The 22,480-nt window shown below is 55.7% G+C and overlaps 10 protein-coding genes across 10 annotated transcripts; 3 read left to right on the top strand and 7 right to left on the bottom strand.

Moving 5' to 3' along the window:
* Positions 1–977: 977 nt before the first annotated feature.
* On the top strand, positions 978–2,753 carry D7B24_000198 (uncharacterized protein; the record flags this gene model as incomplete). The annotated part of the gene is made up of 1 exon (XM_028634459.1): positions 978–2,753. The coding sequence occupies one exon, from the start codon at positions 978–980 to the stop codon at positions 2,751–2,753; it is 1,776 nt and encodes a 591-aa protein (XP_028498161.1).
* A 248-nt stretch (positions 2,754–3,001) lies between these two features.
* Positions 3,002–3,487, bottom strand: D7B24_000199 (uncharacterized protein; the record flags this gene model as incomplete). The annotated part of the gene is made up of 1 exon (XM_028634460.1): positions 3,002–3,487. One exon carries the CDS (start codon positions 3,485–3,487, stop codon positions 3,002–3,004), a length of 486 nt encoding a protein of 161 aa, XP_028498162.1.
* A 153-nt stretch (positions 3,488–3,640) lies between these two features.
* Positions 3,641–5,081, bottom strand: D7B24_000200 (uncharacterized protein; the record flags this gene model as incomplete). Its single annotated transcript, XM_028634461.1, has 3 exons — positions 3,641–4,066; positions 4,124–4,355; positions 5,059–5,081. 3 exons carry the CDS (start codon positions 5,079–5,081, stop codon positions 3,641–3,643), a joined length of 681 nt encoding a protein of 226 aa, XP_028498163.1.
* Positions 5,082–5,989: 908 nt separating this feature from the next.
* Positions 5,990–7,774, bottom strand: ENT3 (Epsin-3; the record flags this gene model as incomplete). The annotated part of the gene is made up of 4 exons (XM_028634462.1): positions 5,990–7,367; positions 7,440–7,519; positions 7,604–7,635; positions 7,693–7,774. The coding sequence occupies 4 exons, from the start codon at positions 7,772–7,774 to the stop codon at positions 5,990–5,992; spliced, it is 1,572 nt and encodes a 523-aa protein (XP_028498164.1).
* A 2,020-nt stretch (positions 7,775–9,794) lies between these two features.
* On the top strand, positions 9,795–10,697 carry CSR1 (phosphatidylinositol transfer protein csr1; the record flags this gene model as incomplete). Its single annotated transcript, XM_028634463.1, has 4 exons — positions 9,795–9,811; positions 9,921–9,988; positions 10,171–10,447; positions 10,511–10,697. 4 exons carry the CDS (start codon positions 9,795–9,797, stop codon positions 10,695–10,697), a joined length of 549 nt encoding a protein of 182 aa, XP_028498165.1.
* Positions 10,698–11,155: 458 nt separating this feature from the next.
* RPC34 (34-kDa subunit of RNA polymerase III (C)) lies at positions 11,156–12,439 on the bottom strand (the record flags this gene model as incomplete). Its single annotated transcript, XM_028634464.1, has 2 exons — positions 11,156–12,047; positions 12,150–12,439. The coding sequence occupies 2 exons, from the start codon at positions 12,437–12,439 to the stop codon at positions 11,156–11,158; spliced, it is 1,182 nt and encodes a 393-aa protein (XP_028498166.1).
* Positions 12,440–13,093: 654 nt separating this feature from the next.
* On the bottom strand, positions 13,094–14,605 carry D7B24_000204 (uncharacterized protein; the record flags this gene model as incomplete). Its single annotated transcript, XM_028634465.1, has 3 exons — positions 13,094–14,247; positions 14,320–14,487; positions 14,587–14,605. The coding sequence occupies 3 exons, from the start codon at positions 14,603–14,605 to the stop codon at positions 13,094–13,096; spliced, it is 1,341 nt and encodes a 446-aa protein (XP_028498167.1).
* A 795-nt stretch (positions 14,606–15,400) lies between these two features.
* Positions 15,401–16,099, bottom strand: D7B24_000205 (uncharacterized protein; the record flags this gene model as incomplete). Its single annotated transcript, XM_028634466.1, has 1 exon — positions 15,401–16,099. One exon carries the CDS (start codon positions 16,097–16,099, stop codon positions 15,401–15,403), a length of 699 nt encoding a protein of 232 aa, XP_028498168.1.
* A 1,833-nt stretch (positions 16,100–17,932) lies between these two features.
* MXR1 (Peptide-methionine (S)-S-oxide reductase) lies at positions 17,933–18,547 on the top strand (the record flags this gene model as incomplete). The annotated part of the gene is made up of 1 exon (XM_028634467.1): positions 17,933–18,547. The coding sequence occupies one exon, from the start codon at positions 17,933–17,935 to the stop codon at positions 18,545–18,547; it is 615 nt and encodes a 204-aa protein (XP_028498169.1).
* A 398-nt stretch (positions 18,548–18,945) lies between these two features.
* On the bottom strand, positions 18,946–20,054 carry D7B24_000207 (uncharacterized protein; the record flags this gene model as incomplete). The annotated part of the gene is made up of 2 exons (XM_028634468.1): positions 18,946–19,432; positions 19,483–20,054. 2 exons carry the CDS (start codon positions 20,052–20,054, stop codon positions 18,946–18,948), a joined length of 1,059 nt encoding a protein of 352 aa, XP_028498170.1.
* Positions 20,055–22,480: the final 2,426 nt, after the last annotated feature.

Below are 22,480 nucleotides of genomic sequence, written 5' to 3' on the forward strand. Positions count from 1 at the left end.
CACGGCTATAGAGTTAGCTAGTCTAATCCTTTTAACTTACTAATCGATTATAACTAGCTAGAGCTCTCGATCCCCGCTTACTATATAGGGGCTATCCCTAATATAGACTAGTGGTCTTAGCTTCTATATATTTCAGGAAAGAACCCCCGGGGTCAATATACTCATATTTAGGGTTTTAAGCCAGTTCAGCCTGCAGTCTTCCGTAGCATGGGCCTGGCATGCCAGCGCATGAGTACCTAGCCTTGCGCGTGAAGCCCTCCTTGCAGCAGCATAGCCCCCCGTGCCTTGTCATTGTGAATGAGTCGCCGAAGTAAAAGTGACGTATCGAGGCACAAGAAAGCATTAGGCCGTGAATTGTCGGACGCAGCGTGTGTCAAGAATACCTTAGACAATAGTGAGCGGGCAGGAAGCTGAAATGAAACGCCGCCCGACTCCGCGAACAGAGTGTCTGTGTGTATTTGGATGGGGGGGGTTCCCCTTCGGTAAACTCAAGGTTGAGCTTCGGTATTCTCGGTGTAGCCATCGCTGTCGGTAGCTCAGCGTCCGCATGACAAAGCCTTTTCTTTGCCTTCCCCTCTTGATTACGCCTTCTTCCCTTTGTCTCTCTTGACGAGTGGCCCCGTACTCCCAATCAGACGTTTCTTCAGCACTATCCCACCAATACTGATTTCCAAGCAACACTTCACTTGTCGCAACACCAGTTCAGCGAGGATGAACGTTTCGCTCTCGTGCCTCAATTGACCTGAAACTCGCAATCCGGTCCTCAGTGCGGCCTGCTGCACATCGCCAAGATGCTCAAAAAATTTGCGACGAACATCTCTCAGGCGTCTCATACCATGACTTCGAGAGCACGCAGCTCGCAAGGCTGCTGGACGTGCCGTCTGCGTCGCAAAAAATGTGACGAGACACGCCCTATCTGTCAAGGCTGCAGTTCTCTTGAGATCACATGCCACTTTGAAGATGCTAAGCCCGAATGGATGGATGGCGGACCTCGACAAAAGGAGGCTGCCGACCAGCTCAAACGTGAGGTCAAGATCCAGGCCAACCAGAGGCGAGAACGCAAATACCTACAGAGTTTCGAGCTCGCGAAATCGGCCCCCGATGATGATGAAGAGGCCTCGGACAGCGAGCACGTCTCTATCCCATCTTCGATCAACGGCTCGTCGCAGCATGGCACAAACACCAGCCCAGCGACGTCACATGACACGCCACCCGATCTTTCAGCTTTCCAGCTTGATGCCGTAAAGTCGTCCATTGCAGAAATCACCCCTGAGCCGGAGGCCATGGACCAAAGTGAACCGTCCTTTCAAGACTCGTGGAAAACCCCGATGCCCAGGACAGCGTCCACTGTTATGAGAGAGGAAGAAGGCGACCTCAACTTCATCATGATCTATCTGGACCACGTCTTCCCCTTTTTGTTCCCATTTTACCGCCCATCCCTGCCTGAAGGCGGTCGTGGCTGGGTCCTTTCTCTTCTCAAGTCCAACAAGGCCGTATATCACACTGCTCTCAGCCTTGGCTCCTACTACTTTTCCCTAGTCCTCGACAACAGCGGAAGCGGTCACGGTGCGTGCCAGCTGTCCAACCGGCGGCTACTCCAAGCTCAGCAGGAACTCTCGCTCCGGGAGCTGCAAACTGAAATGGCTGCCATAAATGCAAGAGGTGTGTCGGAGTACCCTCGCGAGAGCGTCCGCGTTCTCAACAGCATCATCCAGCTCCTTGTTTTCGACATAGCCGTCTACAACTCTACGAACTGGCTGATGCACGTCGATGCCGCCATCTCGCTCTTCAAGCAGATCATCCCCCTGCCACACCAGTGGGACGAGCGCATCTTACAGATGGGGTTCGCTGGAATGCCTTCGCCGCCTGAAGGAGGCTTGTTCATGCCCTGGACAACTGAGCAGGCAGCCTTGAGAACCTTCGGTGCATATCTATTCCTGACCGATGTGCTCACGGCGACAAGTACTGAGAGGCGCCCACTCTTGCAGGATTATCACAGCTCGGCCCTCGACTTGGGTTATGCGCGCGACGAACACAAATGGAACCGAACGCAGATTCAGTTTGAACAGCTATTCGGTTGTCAAACCTGGGTTATCCACCTCGTCGGCGAGATTGCCTCTCTTGATACCTGGAAGAAAGAAAACAAACGGGCCGGTTCTCTCTCCGTGACACAGCTGGTGAATCGGGCCGTCACCATTGAACACGCTCTTCGCTCCGGTATTGCCTGCCTCGACGGGCAGTGCACTCGAGTAGCAAGCCCCGGCGTGGGCGAGTTCGGCGATTTGCCTCATCCGAAACACCACAAGCCGAGCTGCCGCGTTTATACTGATTTCTCGTGGAGCCAAAAGGTTGACACTCTGCCATTGCACACCATGGTTCCCATCCATACCAAGGTTTGGGCATATGCCGCTCTCACCTATCTTTCTGTTGTCGTGTCCGGATGGCAGCCGTCCTGCCCTGAGACGGCAAGCAGCATCGCTTCTGCCATTGAGCTCATGACGCAGCTTCAGTCCCCGGTGTGTGTTCGCACTGTCATGTGGCCTTTCTGCGTCGTTGGCTGTCTCACCGAGCCTTGTCACCAGCAGCTGCTGCGGGACATGGTCACTAGCATGGGCCCACTCGGAGCTCTTGGGTCACTGCGTACCGCCTTGGCTGTTATGGAAGACGTCTGGGCGCGCCGGGACTCGCTGGGTCAAGACTGGGACATTGCTGCCTGTCTCCAGAGCCTTGGGCATCCCGTCTTGATGATCTGAGCGCATGGCGACCGATGCTCTGTGAAGCAAGACATCTTTTTAGGTTGTTTCTTGAAAACTAACTGACGGTGTATTCTCTTTTTTTATCGTTTTCCAGCAATCACGTCTTGTGCGAGGGAACCAAAGCAACCTGCCGACCCGTTTTGAAATCCAGTCTATCGCTCTCACCATTATTATTCGCAACAAAGACCCCTGATTACAGTCTGAGAAACAAGAAAGGAAACGAAACCAGACCACAAACACATACATCAGTCTCGTTTGCTCGGAGCCGCAGCAAGACCCTTATTCGCCAACATGGTCTGTCTCTTCTGCGCCTCCAGCAACCCAAGATCCCACCAGCCATCGATTAGCTCCTTGATCGTCCGCGTCCGCCGCTGAGACTTGGATCTCTTCCACAGCCCGCCGCCTACCGGCTGATCAGTAGGCTCTGGCGGCATTGGGATCGAAGGTGAAGCTAGGGGCCCGGGCGAGTTCGGCATCGGCGGCATCGTCGCCACAGGAACCGCCCGGCTGTCTTCACCAAAACCATGCATGCCGTCATCCACAACCATAACCGATTTCATTCTTAATTTCGCCGTGGCTTCCAGGACCGGCGCTACCTGCGGTTGCAACGACGGAGGGGCATACCGGGGCACTCGCGTCTGGGCAGCGAAGACCATCGGAGCGGTGGCCCCTGCACGCTCATCGTCAGATGAGTCGCTAGTATCCCATGTCTTCTCCCGCAATGCCAGCATCGCAGACGTGCCGAGGCTCTTTTGCCGCAGTCCCACATGTTTGAGTATGGGACGCGGAGGCGACGGCGGTCGAGGGTACCTACTGTCGTCGATTGGATCGTCAAACGAAAGAGCCCGTGTCGCCGCCTCTGCCGCCCCGCCACGGCCGCACCTTCAGGCGCTCTCGATGTCCTTGCCGACAGGACCCTGGTTGAGCTTGGTGCGGCGCCAGAGGCAGATGGTAGTGACGGATGAGAAGGCAAACAGGACGCATAGAGCAATGGAGAGGCCCCAGACGGCCTTGATGGCGTAGCACGTCTTCTGCGCGGCGCCGACCCACACGAAGTAATTGACCTTGCCGCTGTCGTCGGTGGCATTGAGGATGTTCTCGCCGACCGAGGCGATGAAGGAGGCAGTGCTGCCCTTGACCGTGGGCAGGTCTTTGCAGGCGAGATACGAAAGGGGCTTGCCGAGGGTCACGGCCACGACGATGACGGCGATAAGCAGCGCGCTGTCAGCCGCGGTGGCGATGAGAAGAGGCAGCATGGAGTCCCAGTAGAGAATGTACGAAATGGCGATGTAAAGAGTTGCAACGCAGGCCTGGTGATCTCGTTAGCTCTGGGAGGGACAATTTGACACTGCCTAGGAACAACTGACAACCACGAGAGTACCGATCAGCACCGCCGGGGGCTTTGCATTCGCCGAGACCATCTCGCTGATAAAGTCTGCGGTCATGCCGATGATGGCAATGAGCGAAACGAACTGCATGGCGCGCATGGCGGTGAAGGTGTGCCCAAGGGCACCGAGACGAGGCATGCCGGCCATGGTGCTGGTAAGCTCTTCGTCGTCTTCTTCCAAGAGGAGAAGCTCCTTCTCGAGAGCTTCGGGGCTGGTAATGAGCGTGAGCTTCGGACGGGGTCTCTCGTAGTGCAGAGCCGTCCGCGATGGGAAGCGAGAAGGCGGATAAGGGATCCGGGGGGCTGCGTTGGGGGCGTGAATCTTGAAGGATGGGAGGTTCTCTCAACGCAGAGGTGAGAGAAGCCGTAGTCGGTGGGTGAAATGAATCTGGCTCGTCAAGAGAGATTCGATATACCAAATTGAAAAAAAAAAATGCAAGTCTCTCCTGAATACTGAAGAATCGGTGTACGAAAACTGATGGAAGATACGTGGAGCGACGAGAAGTGGACCGAGGGAATAAGCCAAATGAAAGACCTAAGGAAAGAGAAAGGAAAGAGAGATAGGAAAAGAGAAATTGAAAAGTAACCGTAGATTGCCTGTATGTAGAAGTTGATGTCTACCGAACGAGAAGGAGAAATGTTAGACGTTGGTGGGCTAATGGCTTATATAAAAAAGATGTATTTTATGACATGGCCAACCAGGCCACACTGCCTAACGCTGCCTGGTCCGCGTAGGAGTAGGTTCACCAACGGTCAAGGGTGGGAAGCCTCATACCAGCCTATCTGTAATCATGCAGCCAAATACAGCAACAAACATCACTCCCTTCTCTGATTCACCATCGGCCCTCTTGGCCGTACCAGCCCGCATCCACACAGCTCAACGCTCGAGATTGCCATACCCCAGCAACAGCCTACCAGTTCAGTCCCACTGGCATCATTTGAATCGACCACAAGCCCACCACGGACTGCTCTGCACGAACTGAGGCAGACTAGCCCATTGCGCGAGCCGCCCATCCATGGTTCCCCGGGACCAATCAACGCACAAAACCGGCATGTCCCCCCGTGGTGGATTCTTCCGACCTTTTGAAACGCGGCGCTTAGCAGGACAAGCGAGCCGGCCCCACTGTCCGCTCATGATTATATCCCCGGTAGGTACTCAGTATATTCACGAGCTAGTTCACGTGTCTGGCGGGCCTTGAGGACCTCGAGAAGGACCGCGTCTGCAAGCCGCCGTCAGTTGTATCATCGGCGGTCGTAGCCGAGATTCGAGTCCCGACATGGATGGTGATTGGATGAATCTGGCGCGCTGTCCTCACGGCACCCGTCATGCCTAGTCGTGACGATACAGGGATAGGTACGGGATCATCGACAGACTGGTCTCGGGATTCAGCCGTTCAACGCGCAGCCGCAGGCAGCTTTGCGATCGTGGTGCCTGCTCACCCTTGCTTTCGAAGATTCAGGCGTCTTCGCGGCCGGGTGAGTTGTAACAGGCCAAACTTTCTTTGCATACGCTTCGGAGGATTTGCTACCTAAGCAGGGTCCAGACCAACGTGTTGCTGATGCTGGCCTGGATACGGGCCCCTCCTCCATCACTTTGCACAGTCTTAAATTGCGCACAAGGCTGACGAGCAACTTTACGAGAAGTGATGTGAAGCAACCATCGAGGTGGGTTACACCAGACTTTTCTGTTCGCGCCGAAACACTTGTCTACTTTAGGCTGATCACTGTAGATTACTCCCTCTCCTGCTGCTCCTACGTGAAACTATCTCTCAACGACGGAAGTCAGCCGAGTGTACCGCGGACTCGTGTTCTCTGTTATCATTGTACAGAGTCTGATCAACGCTCCTCAGCCCAGTAGGTCGTCCAGTCCGTTGCTGCTACTGGTAGGCTTGGCCGCCGTCGTAGATCCGCCGGCTTGTGCACCCCAGATCCCGGCACTACTCTTCTCCTTGGCCAGTTGTCCCATGGCCGGTCCCTGTCCGGTGGAGGTGTTCGTTTTCTTGATGCCAGAGCTAGCTTGTGACCACAGAGCTCCAAATGCATCCCCCCCAGCCGCAGCGGGCTTGGCAGCTGCTGACTGAGCCGGTTTGGTCGCGCCCATGCTTGAACCCATAGACACAGCGCTGCCAGTCTGCTGGGGAGCGGCTGACTGGACCGACCCAAAGTAGTTGGGCCCGGCGGGTTGGTACCCGCCCATCTTGGGCGCCTGCGTTGCTGGCGAGGCCATCGCGGGAGTAGCGAATGACGAATAGTTGGGCCCGGATGCCGTCGATGGCGCCGGAGATGCCAAGTTGACAATGTTGCTGAGATCAGCTTGCTGCTGTGGCTGCAGGGGCTTCGGCGCGGCAAACGTGGCAGTGGATGATGCGGCTGCCGTGACGGGAGCAGCAGAGGGAATGCCAGTCTGAGGAGCAGATACAAAGTCGTCAAACTCGTCATCGTCGTCATTGCTGGCAGCAGCTGGGGCGGACAGGGTGGAAAGCCCGCCAAAGCCAGAGCTCTGAGCCGGCGCAGGCGCAGGCGGCGCAGACGAGGACGAGGCCGGCTCGTCAAAGGAGAACAGATCGACTTCAGGCTCCTTCTTTTTCTTTGGTGGCTCTGCTTTCGGCGCAGCAGCAGTGGCACGCTCGGTTCTCTTGGCGCGAGGAGCTGGTCGATCGCCTTCGTCGTACTCATCGTATGCCTCGAATCTGTCTCCGCCGCGGCTGCTCGAGCCGCCAGCACCCGAACCGCCCTCCCTCCACTCGTCCGACTGGCCGCCGAAACCACCGCCGTCTCCGTAGACACCGCCGGAATATCCGCCAAAGTTCGCAGCGGATGTGCCGCCCGACTCGCTGCCGAAACCGCCATATCGACCGCCGCCGCTGCTGCCAGAGAAGCCGCCGCCAGCTCCACCCTCGACGCCCGTGTATTTGTTCTTGGTCGCTCGCGCTTTCTTGCGCTCGGATCTGATGCGTTCTACGTCACTCAGAAGCTCGGTAAGCTCCTTGGCGCGGTTGCGGACGTTGACACCCTGGTCCTTGCCGTTCTGGTCGATGAAGTGAAATTGGCGCAACATCTTCAATAGCGTGATGTGGCCGCGGGCGTCGTCAATGACTCGTTCAGAACCGTGCTTGATGAGAAACTCCAAGAGCTGAAGGGCTTTGTAGATCTGGCGCCACTCCTCAGCGGCCTTTTCGGTGAAGCGACGATAGATCATGGGCATAATTTCGTTCAGCGTCGAGCTAGGGGCAGGTGTATTAGCTTGAGTCGTCAATGTGGAAATGTTCTGTGTCCCGAGCACAACTCAGCCGTACTAGTTAAAAGTGCCATTGGCAATCTCTTGCATTGTGGTGGATGATGCGCCCCATGGTTCGTTGTTGGTTGCCTCGCGGACCTGGAGGATGTTGCGTTAGGTTCGGGATCATTGGATGAATATGCAGGATGATACAAGCGCCCTTCCAGGCAAGTGGCAACGAACTTTGGCTTCCATTTCGGTGTAATTCATAACAGCTGGTGAGGAGCGCAGTCAGCGACGGCCGCACGGGGTGGTCTTACTGTCGAGCTTACCATTTTGAACCTTCCTGACACCGGCCTTGACGTCGTAGAGGCTCATACCCGCGACGGTGTCCTTGAGGTTGTTCCAATCCATGGTGGGCAGTTGATATTGCGCTCACTTTGACGATGGCGGTGATTGATGAAGAAGGAAGGGATGGAAGAGCGGCGCTCCAGCCTATTTGCACTCGCCGTTTACAGTGGTGGATGGTGTTTCAGTGGAGGCCTACTTGTTCAGTCGGAGATAGGTAGGCTCAAGGTCAGCGTCAGTGTGGCAGGTGGCCATGACGGTCAAGGTGCCGCCTGTGCCTGCGGTGGCTAACCTTGCACCTTGTCAGCGTCGGGCAGCCGCGCTTATGGGGCCTTGGAGCCGCTTGCTGGGTGATTGACGAACCAGAGTGGATATCATGCACATCACGTGATCAACGTAGAAGATGGTGTTGGGCCAGAGGAGGAATATGGAGGACAGGCTGCAGCGGCGTGATTGAGTTCTCATGATTGTTAAAGTGACCGTAAGACAAGATGATGCGTGCCGTAGAGACCTGCAAGACCGAGTACTGATGAGCGCTGCTGGTGTTCTTATGGCCTCTCAACCAGACCTAGGTAGGGTACCTTAGCATAAGATGCCTGAGGACCTGAGTGGTCCGAGTGTCAGGGGCCAAAGTTGATGACAGCTCCAGCCTCAAGATCTCAAGACTTTTCCCCCTTCCCTTGAAGAGCACCATCAATCGTCCATCAGATCTGGTCATCACACGTCAGTCCTCTGTGTAACACTATTCGTATCATCCTTCTCTTCTCATCAACTGTATTACCCCATTTTAGCAAGGTACGTTTGGCAAGCTTCTTTTGTCCCTTCTGAGCTGCACCCCATGTATCCCGTCCCTCGTCACCCACCCATTGGCCTCGAGGGAACAGAAACCTGTCACTCGGCTCGCTCCGGGTAGGGTCCTCTCACCCGAGCGTGAGATGAGGGATCTTGAACATCTGGCGCGTGGGCTGCTTCGCCGAAGCTCTGTTCTTGAGATACAGACGTCACGCACTGCTGTACAGTCCTGGCTCGGTACCTTGTTGCATGTCCGCAATTGACCCGAGCCTCGCCCCTTTCGAGCAAACCGGTTTATCCTCGAGCTCCCACACTCAATTGTCCGGCAACGTGACGGGTGGGGGGAGCTTGACTGGCGAGGGACCATTGCTGCAGGAAGCTTCCGGGTCTCTTCTCAGGTCGCTTTCGCCGTCGGCCCCCTCTCTGTTTCCCCCGGATTTGAGCCAATCGGACTATCGGCAGCCTTCTTTGCTCTCAATCATGTTTGTACGTAGGTACATGCGCGCCAGAATGGCGGTTGTTGAGCTGGCTTTGCTGGCCACAGGCCAAGGGGTCGATGGCCTCTGTCGGTCGACCAACCGAGAACGAGGGCACTTTTGAGCTCAGAACGCGAGAGCTCCAGGCCCCGGCCCCACTGGAAGCTCACTGGAGCTGGCGTACCCAACCTCACCGCCGAGGATGGCGAAGTCATCGGTGGATGCAACGGGCATCAGACCAAAAAGCCACTCCAAGGAAGCTCGCGCTCTGCCCTTCTCTGCGCTGCGCTGCAGAGCGCAGCACGTCGATTGACTTCGAGCTCTGGGGGTCGTCTTGTTCACAGCGTCGATCCCGTCGGCTTCTTGGTGGCCAGGGTGGTCAGTCACGTCACTGCAGCAACTCGCTGGAGCAACGCAATCGTGGGGCTAAGCTGGAACCAGGAACCCCCTCAGTTCCATGATTCCGTCACTGCGCTGACTTCACGTGACTGGCCATCGGGCCACCAGAAACCCCCTACCACCCCTCGCCTCGCACCTGTCTCTGCCAACTATTCGTTGCTTGGCCCCTTGTGGTGGGGAGCTCATGCGCTAACTGTGAACCCCCCTCCTGCAGCAGCTACCTCTCCGACTCCTCAGGCGAAAAAATGAGACCTGCCGCCGTGCTTCGACCCCTCCTACCCCGCCAACATAACCTCTTCTCCTGCTCTTCCGCACCCTCTCCCTTTTCTCGACCTTCCACCTCCAGCTTTATCAAGCCAATTCGCTCAACCCTTCAATCCAACAAGCTTCCCGTCAGATACTTTTCTGCATCCACCATCATGCCTGGTCCTCAGGTGTAAGTCATTGCTTGCTTTGTATTTTGTCTCGTCGGCGTGCCTGCCTTGCAAGAGATGATTGCATCATTGCCAATGGGATCATCGAAGCTAACCTGCGTCACCTACTAGTTACTTCGACATCGAGTGGGAGGGTCCCAAGGTCGACAGCAACGGCCGTGCCTCTGGTGCTGCTGAGCGTAAGCTTCCTTTTTTCCTTCATGGGCTCTGAGGCCCTGTTTATCACAAGCGACATCTCTGTAGCTGCGGGATTGCTCCTCCTTTCCTGCATCACTATGACCGCTCCCCCCCCCCCCCCCCCCCCTCCCCCCGAGGTCGGAAGCCCCAAGGGTGCCGATGCTGATTAGTCTACCTCTTGCAGAGCAGAGCGGCCGCATCACCTTCAACCTCTTCTACGACGTTGTCCCTAAGACTGCCGAGAACTTCCGTGCTCTCTGCACTGGCGAGAAGGGTTTCGGCTACCAGGGCTCTTCCTTCCACCGCATCATCCCCGAGTTCATGCTCCAGGGTGGTGACTTTACTCGTGGCAACGGCACTGGCGGCAAGTCCATCTACGGCGAGAAGTTCGCCGACGAGAACTTCCAGCTGAAGCACGACAAGCCCGGTCTGCTGTCCATGGCCAACGCCGGTCCCAACACGTAAGTACCCCACGAGAGACTCCCTCTTGCTTTGTGCACGCGTTGATCTGACATGATTTCCAGCAACGGCTCCCAGTTCTTCGTCACCACCGTTGTCACCTCGTGGCTCAACGGCCGTCACGTCGTCTTCGGCGAGGTTGCTGACGCTTCCTCCCTGAACATCGTCAAGGCTCTTGAGGCTACTGGCTCCCAGAGCGGTACCGTCAAGTACCCTAAGCGCGCCACCATCGTCAAGTCCGGCCAGCTGTAAAGGGTGTCCCTCGACGAAACATTGTACTCGAATCTTCCCTTTTCTCTCTCAGTGTGAGTGGCAGGAAAGTAGGTAGGCGGGCAGTATGCTGAAGTAGTTGCGGAATGTGCGGTGCTTCGGCAGATGACGTCGATAAGCCAGCTAGGTAGCTAGGTCAAGACGTAAAAGTTACAGCACCATCACCCACCACCAATCTTTCTCCCGCTGTGTAAATCTCGTCGATTTAACGCGAGAGTAAAAAACGTGTCGTAGTGATATTTTGAATTGGTTCAATCCATCTTCCTATTGACCCGGCCCTAATTGCCTATCAAGTCCATGATACTTCTCAGGTTCCCACACGCATCCCAAGCATTCATTGACCTGTATTTGATCATTCAATTTTGCCGCCCAACGCCGTTGCCATGCTGTTATAAAAAAAAGAGACATGGAGCCGAAATCCCCAGTTGCGATAAGCAGCATCATTCCAGTCCCAACCACCGCTGGTAGTACACGCAATTACTAGCACTGACCGGCCCTCCCTCTTCGCAGAGGTCAAACACTGGACACCTTCCACAAGGCGCCTCGGTATAGCCGTTGGCATACGGCTCGGGGGCACCGCGCTCGATGCCACTCTCGTCGGCGCCCTGGCCGGCCCAGTTCCCCAGGCTCTGCTTGGCGGCGCGGCGTACGCGGAGACCGTGCTTGCCGCCGACGCGAATGGCCTCGACAAGGCCGTCGAATACAAGGACATCTACGAGCTTCTGGATGTCGTCTACGCCAAGAGTCGTCTCCGTCGTGATGCCCGCCTGGGAGATGAAGCGCGCAATGTCCCGGACCGTGGGGTACTCCTTGTAGCCCGCCGGCAGGGGCAGATACGTCGTCTTGTCCACCTGTGTCGCTCCAACAGCGTGAGCCTCGCCACCATTGGCGTCGTCGCTGATCTGCTCGGCGCCCCTCTTGCGGCCCCCCGCTGGCGGCCCGCCCTTGACGATGCCTTTTTTCGGTACTGCCGCGCGCGCCTCGCCCCCCTTGTGGAAATAGCTGCTCTGTCTCTTGATGTAGTCGTAGATGACGCGCTGCAGCTCCTCAATGAAGGCCTCGTCGAGCGTCTGGTCTGTGAACCACGGTCCGCCCGTGGCGCGCTCCGAGGGCTGCATCGAAGCCTTGATGTACATCTTCTTATTAGGGTGCTCGACATTCTTGAACGGCACAATGAGACCCTTGATGTGGAGCTGCTTGATAGCAGCCTTCATGACGGTGTCGTTCATGCTCAGGCGGTTAATGATCGTCTTGCTCCAGATTCCGTCGCCACCAGCATCGTCAATCATGCCGTACACCATGCGCTGCTCGTCCGTCGTACATAGCTTGTACCTGTGAGAGTGCAGCAAGTCAGCCTTCGTCCGCCCGCCGTCAATCAATCAATCGTCCCTATTCTCTCCCATTCCATTCGAGCGTCGCGAGGGAGAAACTCACTTGGCAGCCTCGGCCTTTGGCCGCCATCGCCACGCGAGGCCGCTCTGCGTCGCCACAGCATTGAGCAGCTTTTCGTTGGATAGGCTCTGGAGCGCCTTGAGGAGCAGCGACGCATCGCGGTTGGGAATGACGTCGAGTTCGAGGAGATCGTCCTGCGTGTAGAGTTGGTCCTCGCCGCCGTTGTTCTGGCACGCCTCGTAGATGGCCTGCTTGATGACCTCGAGCTTGGTGGGATCGGTCGCCGAGCTTGCCGGTGTCGCCGTCGAAGGCGTAGTTGCTTCGGGAGCCATTGTTTGCCTTCGCTTTCTTTTGTTTGTCGCGGTCGTAGAAGAAACGGGAAGCGAGGAGGAGGAGGAGGAGTGTGTTGGCGGGGTTGAGTCAGAGGCGAAGAAGCTTCGGCACTTGAGACGAAGTAGTGCGCGCCCCCGGGCAAAGTCTAGTCGCAGTGAACAGCTGCTACATCTGCGAATGCACTGGTTAGACTTTGGTCACCGTGAGCCGCGCATTGGACTGTCGAGAGGAAGAATTGGCTTTGAAAATGGGTCGGCGACGAGGCGAGGGTTTCGCTCTTTGAGGGAAGCTTCGAAAAATAATCGCTGCCCCGCCCACAAAGGTCTAGCCTTGCATCTTGCGCCGGCTAATCCCTGGCCCGTGGTCAGCGCTGGTCATCGTCAGTCGGAACAAGCATATTCTCCGATTGCTTTATCGCGACGACGACGACGATTATTTGCTCGATCTTATTATCTTCGCACATCCAGTACTAAGTTTCTCTATCGTACAATGATCAAGGGATCTACGAAGCCGCACGTTAACTATATGGCGCCAGCCCAGGCTTCTATCATTATAGCCATAAACCATGAAATCAACAGTCATCCAGAATTGCAGTTGTCTGCTTTGCAGAAGAACTCTATTGAGATAAATCAAATATGCATCGGACGCTTGCCCTACGCGAAGCCTCCGACCAGTGCCATGAGTGCCGCACCGCCCACCACGGCCGCGTAAGCCCTCCATCTCTTCTTTCCCGTGAGGGTGTGGTAGCTCTTCTCTGTGAGGAAGTCCTCTGACAGCAGCTGTACGAGACCGGCGAACAGCAGTAGGCCAGCCGATATGGAGTTCATGAAGCCAACCATCAGGAGGCCGGTCTGACTCATAGGATCATACATCTTGTGTATCACCAAGCCAATCAGTTGTCCAAAGGGTGTCGTGGCGCCGAATGCAAGCACCATCAGCCAAGGTCTCGCCGATTGACGCGGAAGCTGAATGGCGGCAATACGGCTGCCGAGAGCAAGTCCCTCGAAAGTCTGATGGAAACTAATGGCAATGAGGAAAACGATGAACGTTGAACCTGTTGCCACTGAGATTGCCATGCCGATGAATACGCTGTGGAATAAAATGCCACCCTCCAGCATCACACATTGGCGGAGTAGCCGGGCTTGTTCTTCGGGGGTCACGACGTGTGGCGTATTAGGCGCAGTGGGTGTTTGCGGCTTGCGTCTGGAGCGCAGTCCATTCATCGGCACGGCATCAAGCTCGTGCATATCCAGGTCAATATCCGAGTCTTCTTCGTCTTCTTCTGGCCTGTCGAGCTTGAAGCTGGGCCCCGATGCTGGCGGCTGCACTGGGCCGCCGGTTTGCAGAGGAGACGCGCCGGCCATGAGCCCGTCTGTGGCCTCCGTGTCGTGAAACGCCATGTCTGAAGGGCGATGACTTCCCTCTCGCCTGGCAGCAAGGCCATCCGTATTTCCGTTCGCTGGGAAACCATCCTTGTGTACAATAGGCGTCGTGTCGTCATCTTCGTCCCAAAACTGGCCATAGTGGTGTGAATGTGAGTGGCCGGCCCCACGGGTTGCGAGGTAGGATTCGAGAGCGACGACGGTCAGGGCAGCGACCATGGCAACGAAGCCGGCCATGGGTGGGAAGCCCTCGTTGAAAAAGGAGGGAAGACATGGGTCGGTCAACGAGAGGAATGCCGTTGGCAATAGATGCACAAAGGCGGTGGCCAGCAGGACGCCCGTGCCAAAGTGCTGGCAGTAGAAAAGGATACGCTTCTGAAGTCGACCCCCAGAGTTTCGTCGGGGTAAAAGGGGAATACCACATGCTGTGTGCGGTTGCGATATCAGCAGCGTTCTCGTGACGAGAGTGAAGTACAAGAGGGACGAGTCTAGCTTACAGATGGTGCTAAGAGACAGGATCAGGACGAGGGCGCCAATGTGTAGGGCGAGATCATAAGAACCACGCTTGCCGGAACCGCATTGGGGTTTCGTCTTGTCGCCATCGTCTTTGCGTCTGGTCAGTTCGGCCAGGAGAAGGTCGGTTGGGATCGTGGCCCACGAGACATCTGTAGCCGAGGGCAGGAGCAATTGTCAGCAACGGCAGGACGACGCAGTCAGGACGACGCAGCCAGGACGAGATCACATGGAATGCAATGCAAGCGCACCTCTGGTCTGTGGATCCATGATTGGAAATTCGTTTCAGCCTTTCGGGCTGGTGAAGTTATGCTGGTCGTCACCGGATGAATGAAGTTAAGTTCGATGTCATGGCGGCTGCGCGAAGCGGAAGCAAAGATGCCATCAAGGTTTCGTGTCACTTGGCAAGTTTTGGGGCCAGATGGGCAGGAGGCTGCAAACTGGAACACGAACATGCTCCTTGGAAAGGGACACACCCGGATCCAGCGTCAGGCACGGCACGCATGGGATAAGACCTTGAGACATGGGAAGGGGGAACCGAATTGTTCGCTTGGCGCTGCCATCGATCGCTGGCCTGCAGCAGGAGCTGCCGGTGGACGCGGAGAAGGACCCACCCAGGCGACCCAGGCGACCCAAAAATGGACGAAACCTACGCACAGGGATGGGTCCTTCTTTTGGTGGACAAGCCTCGCTATGTGAATACTCGTGTCGACCTCCGGGTTTCGGCGACAAAGCCACCGTCAGCCGCAAGAAGAAGCGTCACTGGCTCCTTGGCCGTCAAGTTGAACCGAGAACCAATGCAGCATTTGCGCAAGTGAGATTATTGTATTGCGTGTGTGTGTTGCGTCCGTGTCTTTCTACTAGGCAGGTCTGTAACGAATATTGCATTGCTTCCCCCTGGACTTGCTCGAGGTTGCCTTCCCAATCCTGCTTCCAACGTCATTATTATCATTACGCAAGCCTCTTGTTGACAATACACCTCGATTACGGCCGATAAAGACAACCACTAGCCGGCGACACCTCACATGGGTACCCTTTTGTCGATGAAATCTGTTCTCCAAGGCTCTATTTGCTCCAATCAATGGAGGCAACGTCGTCGTAGCAGCCCACTTCATTGGTGAACTCGTGGCTCGCAATGGCGCCCGCAGGCAAATCCGCAAGCTTTGCACATTGAGGTACGAGTCTGATAGCGACACAGTCCTCGGGGATGTTCGACTCGGACTCGCCTTCTTCGTTGATCTCCGTCTCGGCATGCTTCAAGAGGAGAAACTTGCGTCCCTGGTAGTACGGTACACTCTCATTGCAGACGATGTAGCTGCCGATGACGGGAGCCGTCAGATAGGCGTACGGCTCAGAACCGCTGGTGAGCTGCACACCCTTTGTGCCGTCTCCGGCATCAACGCGCACGGCTGAAACAGAGTCTTCGGCTTCCGCGATATCGATGCCGTTGGGGAAAGGCGGGGTGCCGCCGTCGGTCACAACGGTGCCCTTACTCTCGCTAATCTCTTGTTGAGTGCCGTTGACATACCACACGCGGGTGGACTCGCTTGAGATGGCGGCAAGTGCCTGGCCCGCACCGACGTGGATTGAGGAGAGCGTGTAGTGGTTGATGGACTCGCAAAAGTCGGCCGCCGGATTCGTCACATTAACAACGAGGGTAAAGCCTGACGAGGTTGATTTCTGGGGGTAGCTTGTTTGACGGACAGCCAGTGGTGATGCCGACGTCAAGCTGGCGAGGCCCATGAGGAAGGCGATGTTGCGCATGTTGGTGAGGGTTTGACGTGCCTAAGCAATGGAGGTGATAATATACAAACGCAGCGAAGGCTCTCTAAAGTTGATATCAAGGATGTTGTGATGGTGTTTGCTCTCGTGGGTTTCGTGGTGACTCGGGATCAATTGTGGAATGTGGGCGGCGGAATGTTAAATACAACAAATTGAACCCCAGCGCCAGAAGGAACCTTGGGGTCTAGATGTACGCTCTTGTCGTTCCACCATTCAAGCGGCACGACGTCAGAATCAGGAGCCGATAGCGCAGTGGCTTCCCGCCGGCCTTCCCGTTCGATGTCGCAGTGTCGAACGATGGCAGGTGAACTACGTTCGCCCCTTGCCAAAGGAAGTATGGGGGGCTGGTACGAAGTTGCAGCCGATCTCTTCCATGCAGATCTTTGGCTTATCACAGCTTGCAGTAGCACTACTAGGTCGTGCACTTGTCGGATTGCGGCGAGGCTGGGCACGCTCGCCTGAAGAGCGCTGGACACCTACTGGACATGACGTTGCAAGGGCAAACTGGGGCCGGTAAACTCTGAGAGCAAGCGCCAACGCCGTTGCCAGGCCATCTGGAGGGCGCGAGAGGTCCGGAGCCCAGTGGACAAAGGCCAGCAGTGATGGCTTGCCAGATCTGGGGAAGGCGACAGCGTCATGCCGAGCCAAGAAGCCGGCAAGCGCGAACCGAACGCCCCGTAGCCGGCCCGTCTTGTTACCCAACATCCGCGCAGCTCATTTTCTGGCGTGTCTCGGGTGACTGCTTTTTCCAGGGTGTTCAGGTGAAAACTCGGCTCGCAAAGGTAGAATTCACTCATGGCACATGGTACGTTTTATAACAGAGTTAGACCAGCACGGACTCCTACATCCTAGGTTTGTGGGTAGTGAGAAGGTTGAGGTGATGTCCTCCATACCATATACGGATGGCTGGCCAAAGGGCGGGGTTGATTAGGTCGCCTGTGCTGAAGGCAAAAAGCGTCTGACGTGTTGTGGAAGCATGTGTTTTTTTTAACACTCATTGGGATTTCTCAATTCCTGTCAAGAGAGGCCGAAAAGCAAACCATCCAGCAGCTGCTAAGCCGACGGACATCTGCGGTGATGCAATCTCACTGAGACGAAAAAGCCTTGCCATTGATGCAGGCATCCGAGACCAAGATCGTGCTAAGCCTCATACCTCATTCAGGACGTTCCGAAAGTGTATTTGTGAGCAAGAATATCCAGCAACATTACAAGTCCTCAGCAACGACGTGAGACCGACGATGCACTGCCTACCTTAGGTAGCAAGGTTGTCGAGAGAGATCACCCATCCTGTCGATTTGTCACGCAGCCTTGAAAGGCGCCCTGGGAACCACCTGCCCAACTGCGACCACAGCTTGCCTGCAAAATTCCCGACGTTTTGCTCAATGGATCGGAATAGGCGGGGATTTACCAATGAAATCCCGGCAAGTGATTTGTCAGATACCCACCCTATCGATGGCGCAATCCAAGCATCATGACTTCTCGACCATCCCCGTTTGAGGACTGGACGAATATGTTGAAATGCATTGTGTCCCTATACACATGAAGAGAATATAGTATCTAAAGCAACGCCAACTTGTGGACTCATCTTACCAGCCCTTTCACCAAACGAAAACCTTCCCTCCATACTGTTTGTCTGCCAAGCAGCTCGAAACATTACGGAACCAGCTCCAGGCCATTTCTGCAAGCCCCACCACAGCTTCGCCCTCCAAGTGAGAGTGTAGAGTCGACGCAAGTTGCCACACAGAGGGGCCTCGTCTCACAGTCACCCAGATCCTCATTTTCACTTCTAACAACCTCATCACCGCTACCCTCACAATGCCTTTTACACTCCCCCCCTTCATCGCTCGCCTCGCGCGGCCCTTGACCACTTCCACAACCCTCCATCTCGCCTCCCCCTCCAACTCTGAGTTCCCCGCCGGCTCGGCAACCGCCACCATCGCCGCGGGCTGCTTCTGGGGCGTTGAGCACATCTACCGCAAGCACTTTGGCGCCTCCGGGCTCCTCGACGCTCGGGTAGGGTACATCGGCGGTGACGCTGAGCACCCCACGTACCGCGCCGTCTGCACTGGCCGCACTGGGCACACCGAGGCTCTGCAGGTCGTGTACGACCCGTCCAAGGTGTCATACGCTCAGCTCCTCGAGTTTTTCTACCGCATGCACGACCCTACGACTGCCAACCGCCAGGGCCCCGACACGGGCACCCAGTACCGCAGCGGCATCTACTTTCACGGCGAGGAGCAGGAGCGCATCGCCAAGGAGATTACCCGCAAGGCCAACGAGCAGTGGTACGAGGGCAAGATTGTCACTGAGATTCTGCCCGCCGGCCAGTGGTGGAACGCCGAGGACTACCACCAGAAGTATCTGCACAAGAACCCCTCTGGTTATGAATGCCCTAGTCACTTCTTGAGGACATTCAAGCCCCTCGAGTGACCTGGAGGAATTTTAGCCGTTGACAAATGGCAGTGGAGGATTAGGAGGTTGTGGAACGTATGGGAAGGCTGGTTCATTGGAACACCGCAGAGATAACGAAGCGTTGACTTTTCCACACTTTAGACCAAAGTCAGGGTAGATTGATATGTAAAACGAATCTCTCTGCAAATGCATTGCCTCACGTGATTGTTGCGTCTTGATTGCGTGCTGTTGAATTTTACAGTCATTGTTCTACATGATTAACTCCTAAATGAAAATCCAAGGCCGTATCCTTGGCCAGAGAGGGGATTGTCTCTCTTTGTACACTGTATCCCTGCGCTGCTGGAGCACTCTCAAAGGCACCAAAAGCCTTTTTGCCTGATTACTGAACGCTTCATAACCTGCTGCCCGAGAATGCCTCACTTACGGCGATTCTGCTGCATCATGAGAATCTGGACCATGCGGATGAAGATGTTGAGGAAGTCAAGCTCGAGTGAGATGCTCTCGTTGACGGGGTCCTTCTTGATGGCACCAGCCTCGGCAAGACGGGCGTGGTACAGAACCTTCTGAACATCGTACAGAGTGAAGCCCCCGAAGACAGCCAGGCCACCGTACAGCCAGAGGTTCTCGGTGAAAGCCAAGGTCCTCACGGCAGTGGCGGGAATGACGAGAGGGGCGAGTCCGGAAGCTGCGACGATGGCAGCACCAGCCAGGAGAGGTCCGCCAATGTAGAGGTATTTCTCCTGCTTGGCGGTGGCGCCGACGATAGAGATGCTGCCCATCATGGCAACAGTGTAGAGACCGGCGCGGGCAATGAGCGCACCAGGGACGAAAGCCAGGAGGGGCGCGACGAAGGCAGCCTGAGTGGCGTTGAATGCGGTCCAGAGGGCGTACTTGGGAATGTAGCTAGACATTGTCAGACAAGTTCCATCAGGTCAGTTTTGAGGATTGCTTACTTGTCAGGCGAAATAGACCGAGTTCCGATCATGGTCGCGAAGCTAAGGGCGAGACCGCCGATGCCAACTACCCAGGGGTTGGTCACCATGAGGCGGTAGACGAAGCCGGTATTGATCATTTGGCGGGCAGTGAGAGCGATGATGCCGACGCCGAGACCAGTGTGAAGGAAGGTGCTGTTGAGGTATTCGCGCTCGAAAGGCGGCATGCCGCCGTCTTCCCTCATCTCGCGGTTGAAGACGGCGTTGATAGCCACGAGTGTGCCACCGAAGATGGCACCGCCGACGACCAGTTTGCGCACATTGCTGCCGCCTTGCTGGCTTTGGGTGTAGGTCTGCTGGGTGAAGCTTCTCGCACCACTGCGGAAGGTGCTGCGCGCAACAATCGAGGATGTTGTCAATCCCGTTGTCGCAGTGGTGCGGGCACTGAAGAAGGCGGAGGAAAGCTTCTGTTTCGGCGAGGCCTGGTGGAAAGCCCGGGAGGCGGTCGTCCGGAAGGCAGCGGATTTTGACAATTCGGGGAGACGCTGCACCAGGCGCGCAGGCCCTTGGCGCAACGTGATATTGAAGGACATCATGAGAGGCCCTTCTGTATGTTGAATAATCGATCGGTGGAGTTCAGATGTCGAGGACAAAAGAAATCTGTTCGATGGAGGGGAAGGTCGACGACTTGCTCAAGTACCTCAGGCACGGGCGGGAAGAGGAGAAGAGGTGCGCGTGGAGGCAAGGATTTGATGACGTTCCCGGGTGAAGCTTGGGCCAGATTTGCTGACCTAACAAGACTTTTCTGGTCAGCAGCACAAGCCCAGAATTCAGTGGAAGCTTCCGGGGCACACTGAGGGCGGACGAACCGGACTTTTGCCGTAAGTCCGCTGCAGTATCACCAGCCAGCTCGGCTGTGCTTGATGAAGGAGGGAATGGTAAAGTAGCAACCTGATGTTGTCAAAGATTCCGCAGTGGATGTGCCCAAACAATTTGATAGATGTTCAAGAGTTTCCCAATTGGCAAACCAATTTTAATGACATTTCTGGACTTTTCATCCCAGTATCCAATTGGGTTCAAAACCTAACTCCTCTGCCGGGCAGTCATCGTCTGGCACCATCAATGTTAAAGTGCATCCAATCGATGTACCGGCGTCGAATCGGGCTCTTGGCTTGGACAGCAACATGCAACATTTCAATTGTCTTCACACGCACGGATGTGCAATTGGGCTGAATACTGGAAGGTTGCGACGGCAAGACCACTCCTCGCAGGCCACATAACATGGCAATCTGCCACCTGGAGACCAGTACAGCATCAAATGAACCTTTTTATGCAAGTATTTGCGCTTGCGAGTCCACGGAGGAGGATGTAGCGAAACGTTGCGTGCATTGACACTTTGCGGAAAGGTTATACTTGGCCATCATGTGCCCTGGAGTCACTTCAATGTCCATTACGTCCGATTTTGGTCAATTGATTGGCCACACAATAACCATACGCGTGCCGGTTGCGGCTGTTGAGCCTGTAATCTGTCTCAGTAGCATGATGGGCGGGCAATCGAGGCGCCTATCAAGGCATGGATGATCTCTATTATCACTTACAGGTGAATAAGTTGGTGTAGTGTCGCTGGATGTACAAAGGAAACAGGAACTGCCCCCCTCGCTGTGGCCTCATTCCTTGTGCTGGCCAGTGAATCTCTCCTTGGACTTCCCCCTTTCGCCTCTGTCATCGTGACAACCAGTGTCTTCTTTTCCTCAACGTCTGCATCGCTGTGATAGTCTTGGGACGATTTCCTTCTTGCACCACACAAGATTCGGTAAACATGCGATTATCGCCATCTCTCATGGCACTCGCCTACCAGGTGGCCGCTGTTGCTTCCGTACCGCTACATCAAGTTCAAGCGCCTCTCGTTTCACCAGCAGAGCCTCAGACTGAGACTGTACTATCACAGGACACGAAAAAAGCAATTGCCAGGCCGACAAGCACTGGCGAGGGATGGTACATAAATACTGATCGCTGGCTGGCCAAGACCGACGGCGAGAATCCGACGAACAAAGCAACGACTTCGGTAGCCTACTGCTTCTGCTCAGAAGGCAACGTGTGCTGCAACTCGCCCCATGGCGTGCAATGCGATTACGGCATCTGCGGCATCTAGACGGTTACGTCGCCAAGCCGCAAAGAGATCTCTTGGCCGGGTCTCCCGCTTCACGGCACCTCGATCTCGGCCGGCAATCGTTATCGCTATCGATGAAGCGAACCACGAGGTGACATTGGATCGCGCCAGTGGATGCGTCTTGACACTTGACAGTCGAACTCGCCATACCCAAACAAGTATTGCTGGCGCCTCGCCTGCTCACATTGCCGAGTCTCCGCTGTACTAGGTCGTGTGCAGGCCCCAGCCGCTCTTCGGCGAGCGACTTCTAATCTAAGATGATTTGTGAAGGTTTTCGGCCAGGGGCATCAAGGGTGGCGCCGGCGTCTCGGACGCACAAGGATTTCCCTGGAGACGATAAATGCAGATTCAACCAGCACCTTGTGCAGCGACGTACGAAGGCAGAGATAGAGGGGCTGAAGCAAAAAAAGAACCCACTTTGCCACCAGTTTCATACGTTGCAAGCTGACAGAAGGATCGTGGTGAGCAGTCGGTCTGCGCCGCAGGTGTGCGCCGCCTGTCAAATTAGGCTTGAAGTGTGATGAGACTCGAAATCCCCACAGTCCGTTCATCTCATGTTGCTCGCTAGGTAGTCTGCGAAACCACGATGCATCTCGATTCAATACTACCTCAAGACAGAGTTCTTGTCACTTTCAATGTTGCAATATTTGTTGCTTGATACTTGTGCGCGATAGATAGTCTTCCAGTGCCGTCGGCCCCTGGTCCCATTCTGACCTGACTATCCCTGGCAGCACCAGCTGGCTAAGCCGTAAATCGTCTCAAACTCCCGCATCAATCTCCCAACTGCGCCTATTTTCAACTCCTCCCAAGGTCCAGCCAGTCGTGGATTGCGGGGGTCCAACGGCTATC

The sequence above is a fragment of the Verticillium nonalfalfae genome, assembly GCF_003724135.2.
Source record: "Verticillium nonalfalfae strain VnAa140/NRRL 66861 chromosome Unknown scaffold_10, whole genome shotgun sequence".
Lineage (NCBI taxonomy): Eukaryota > Fungi > Ascomycota > Sordariomycetes > Glomerellales > Plectosphaerellaceae > Verticillium > Verticillium nonalfalfae.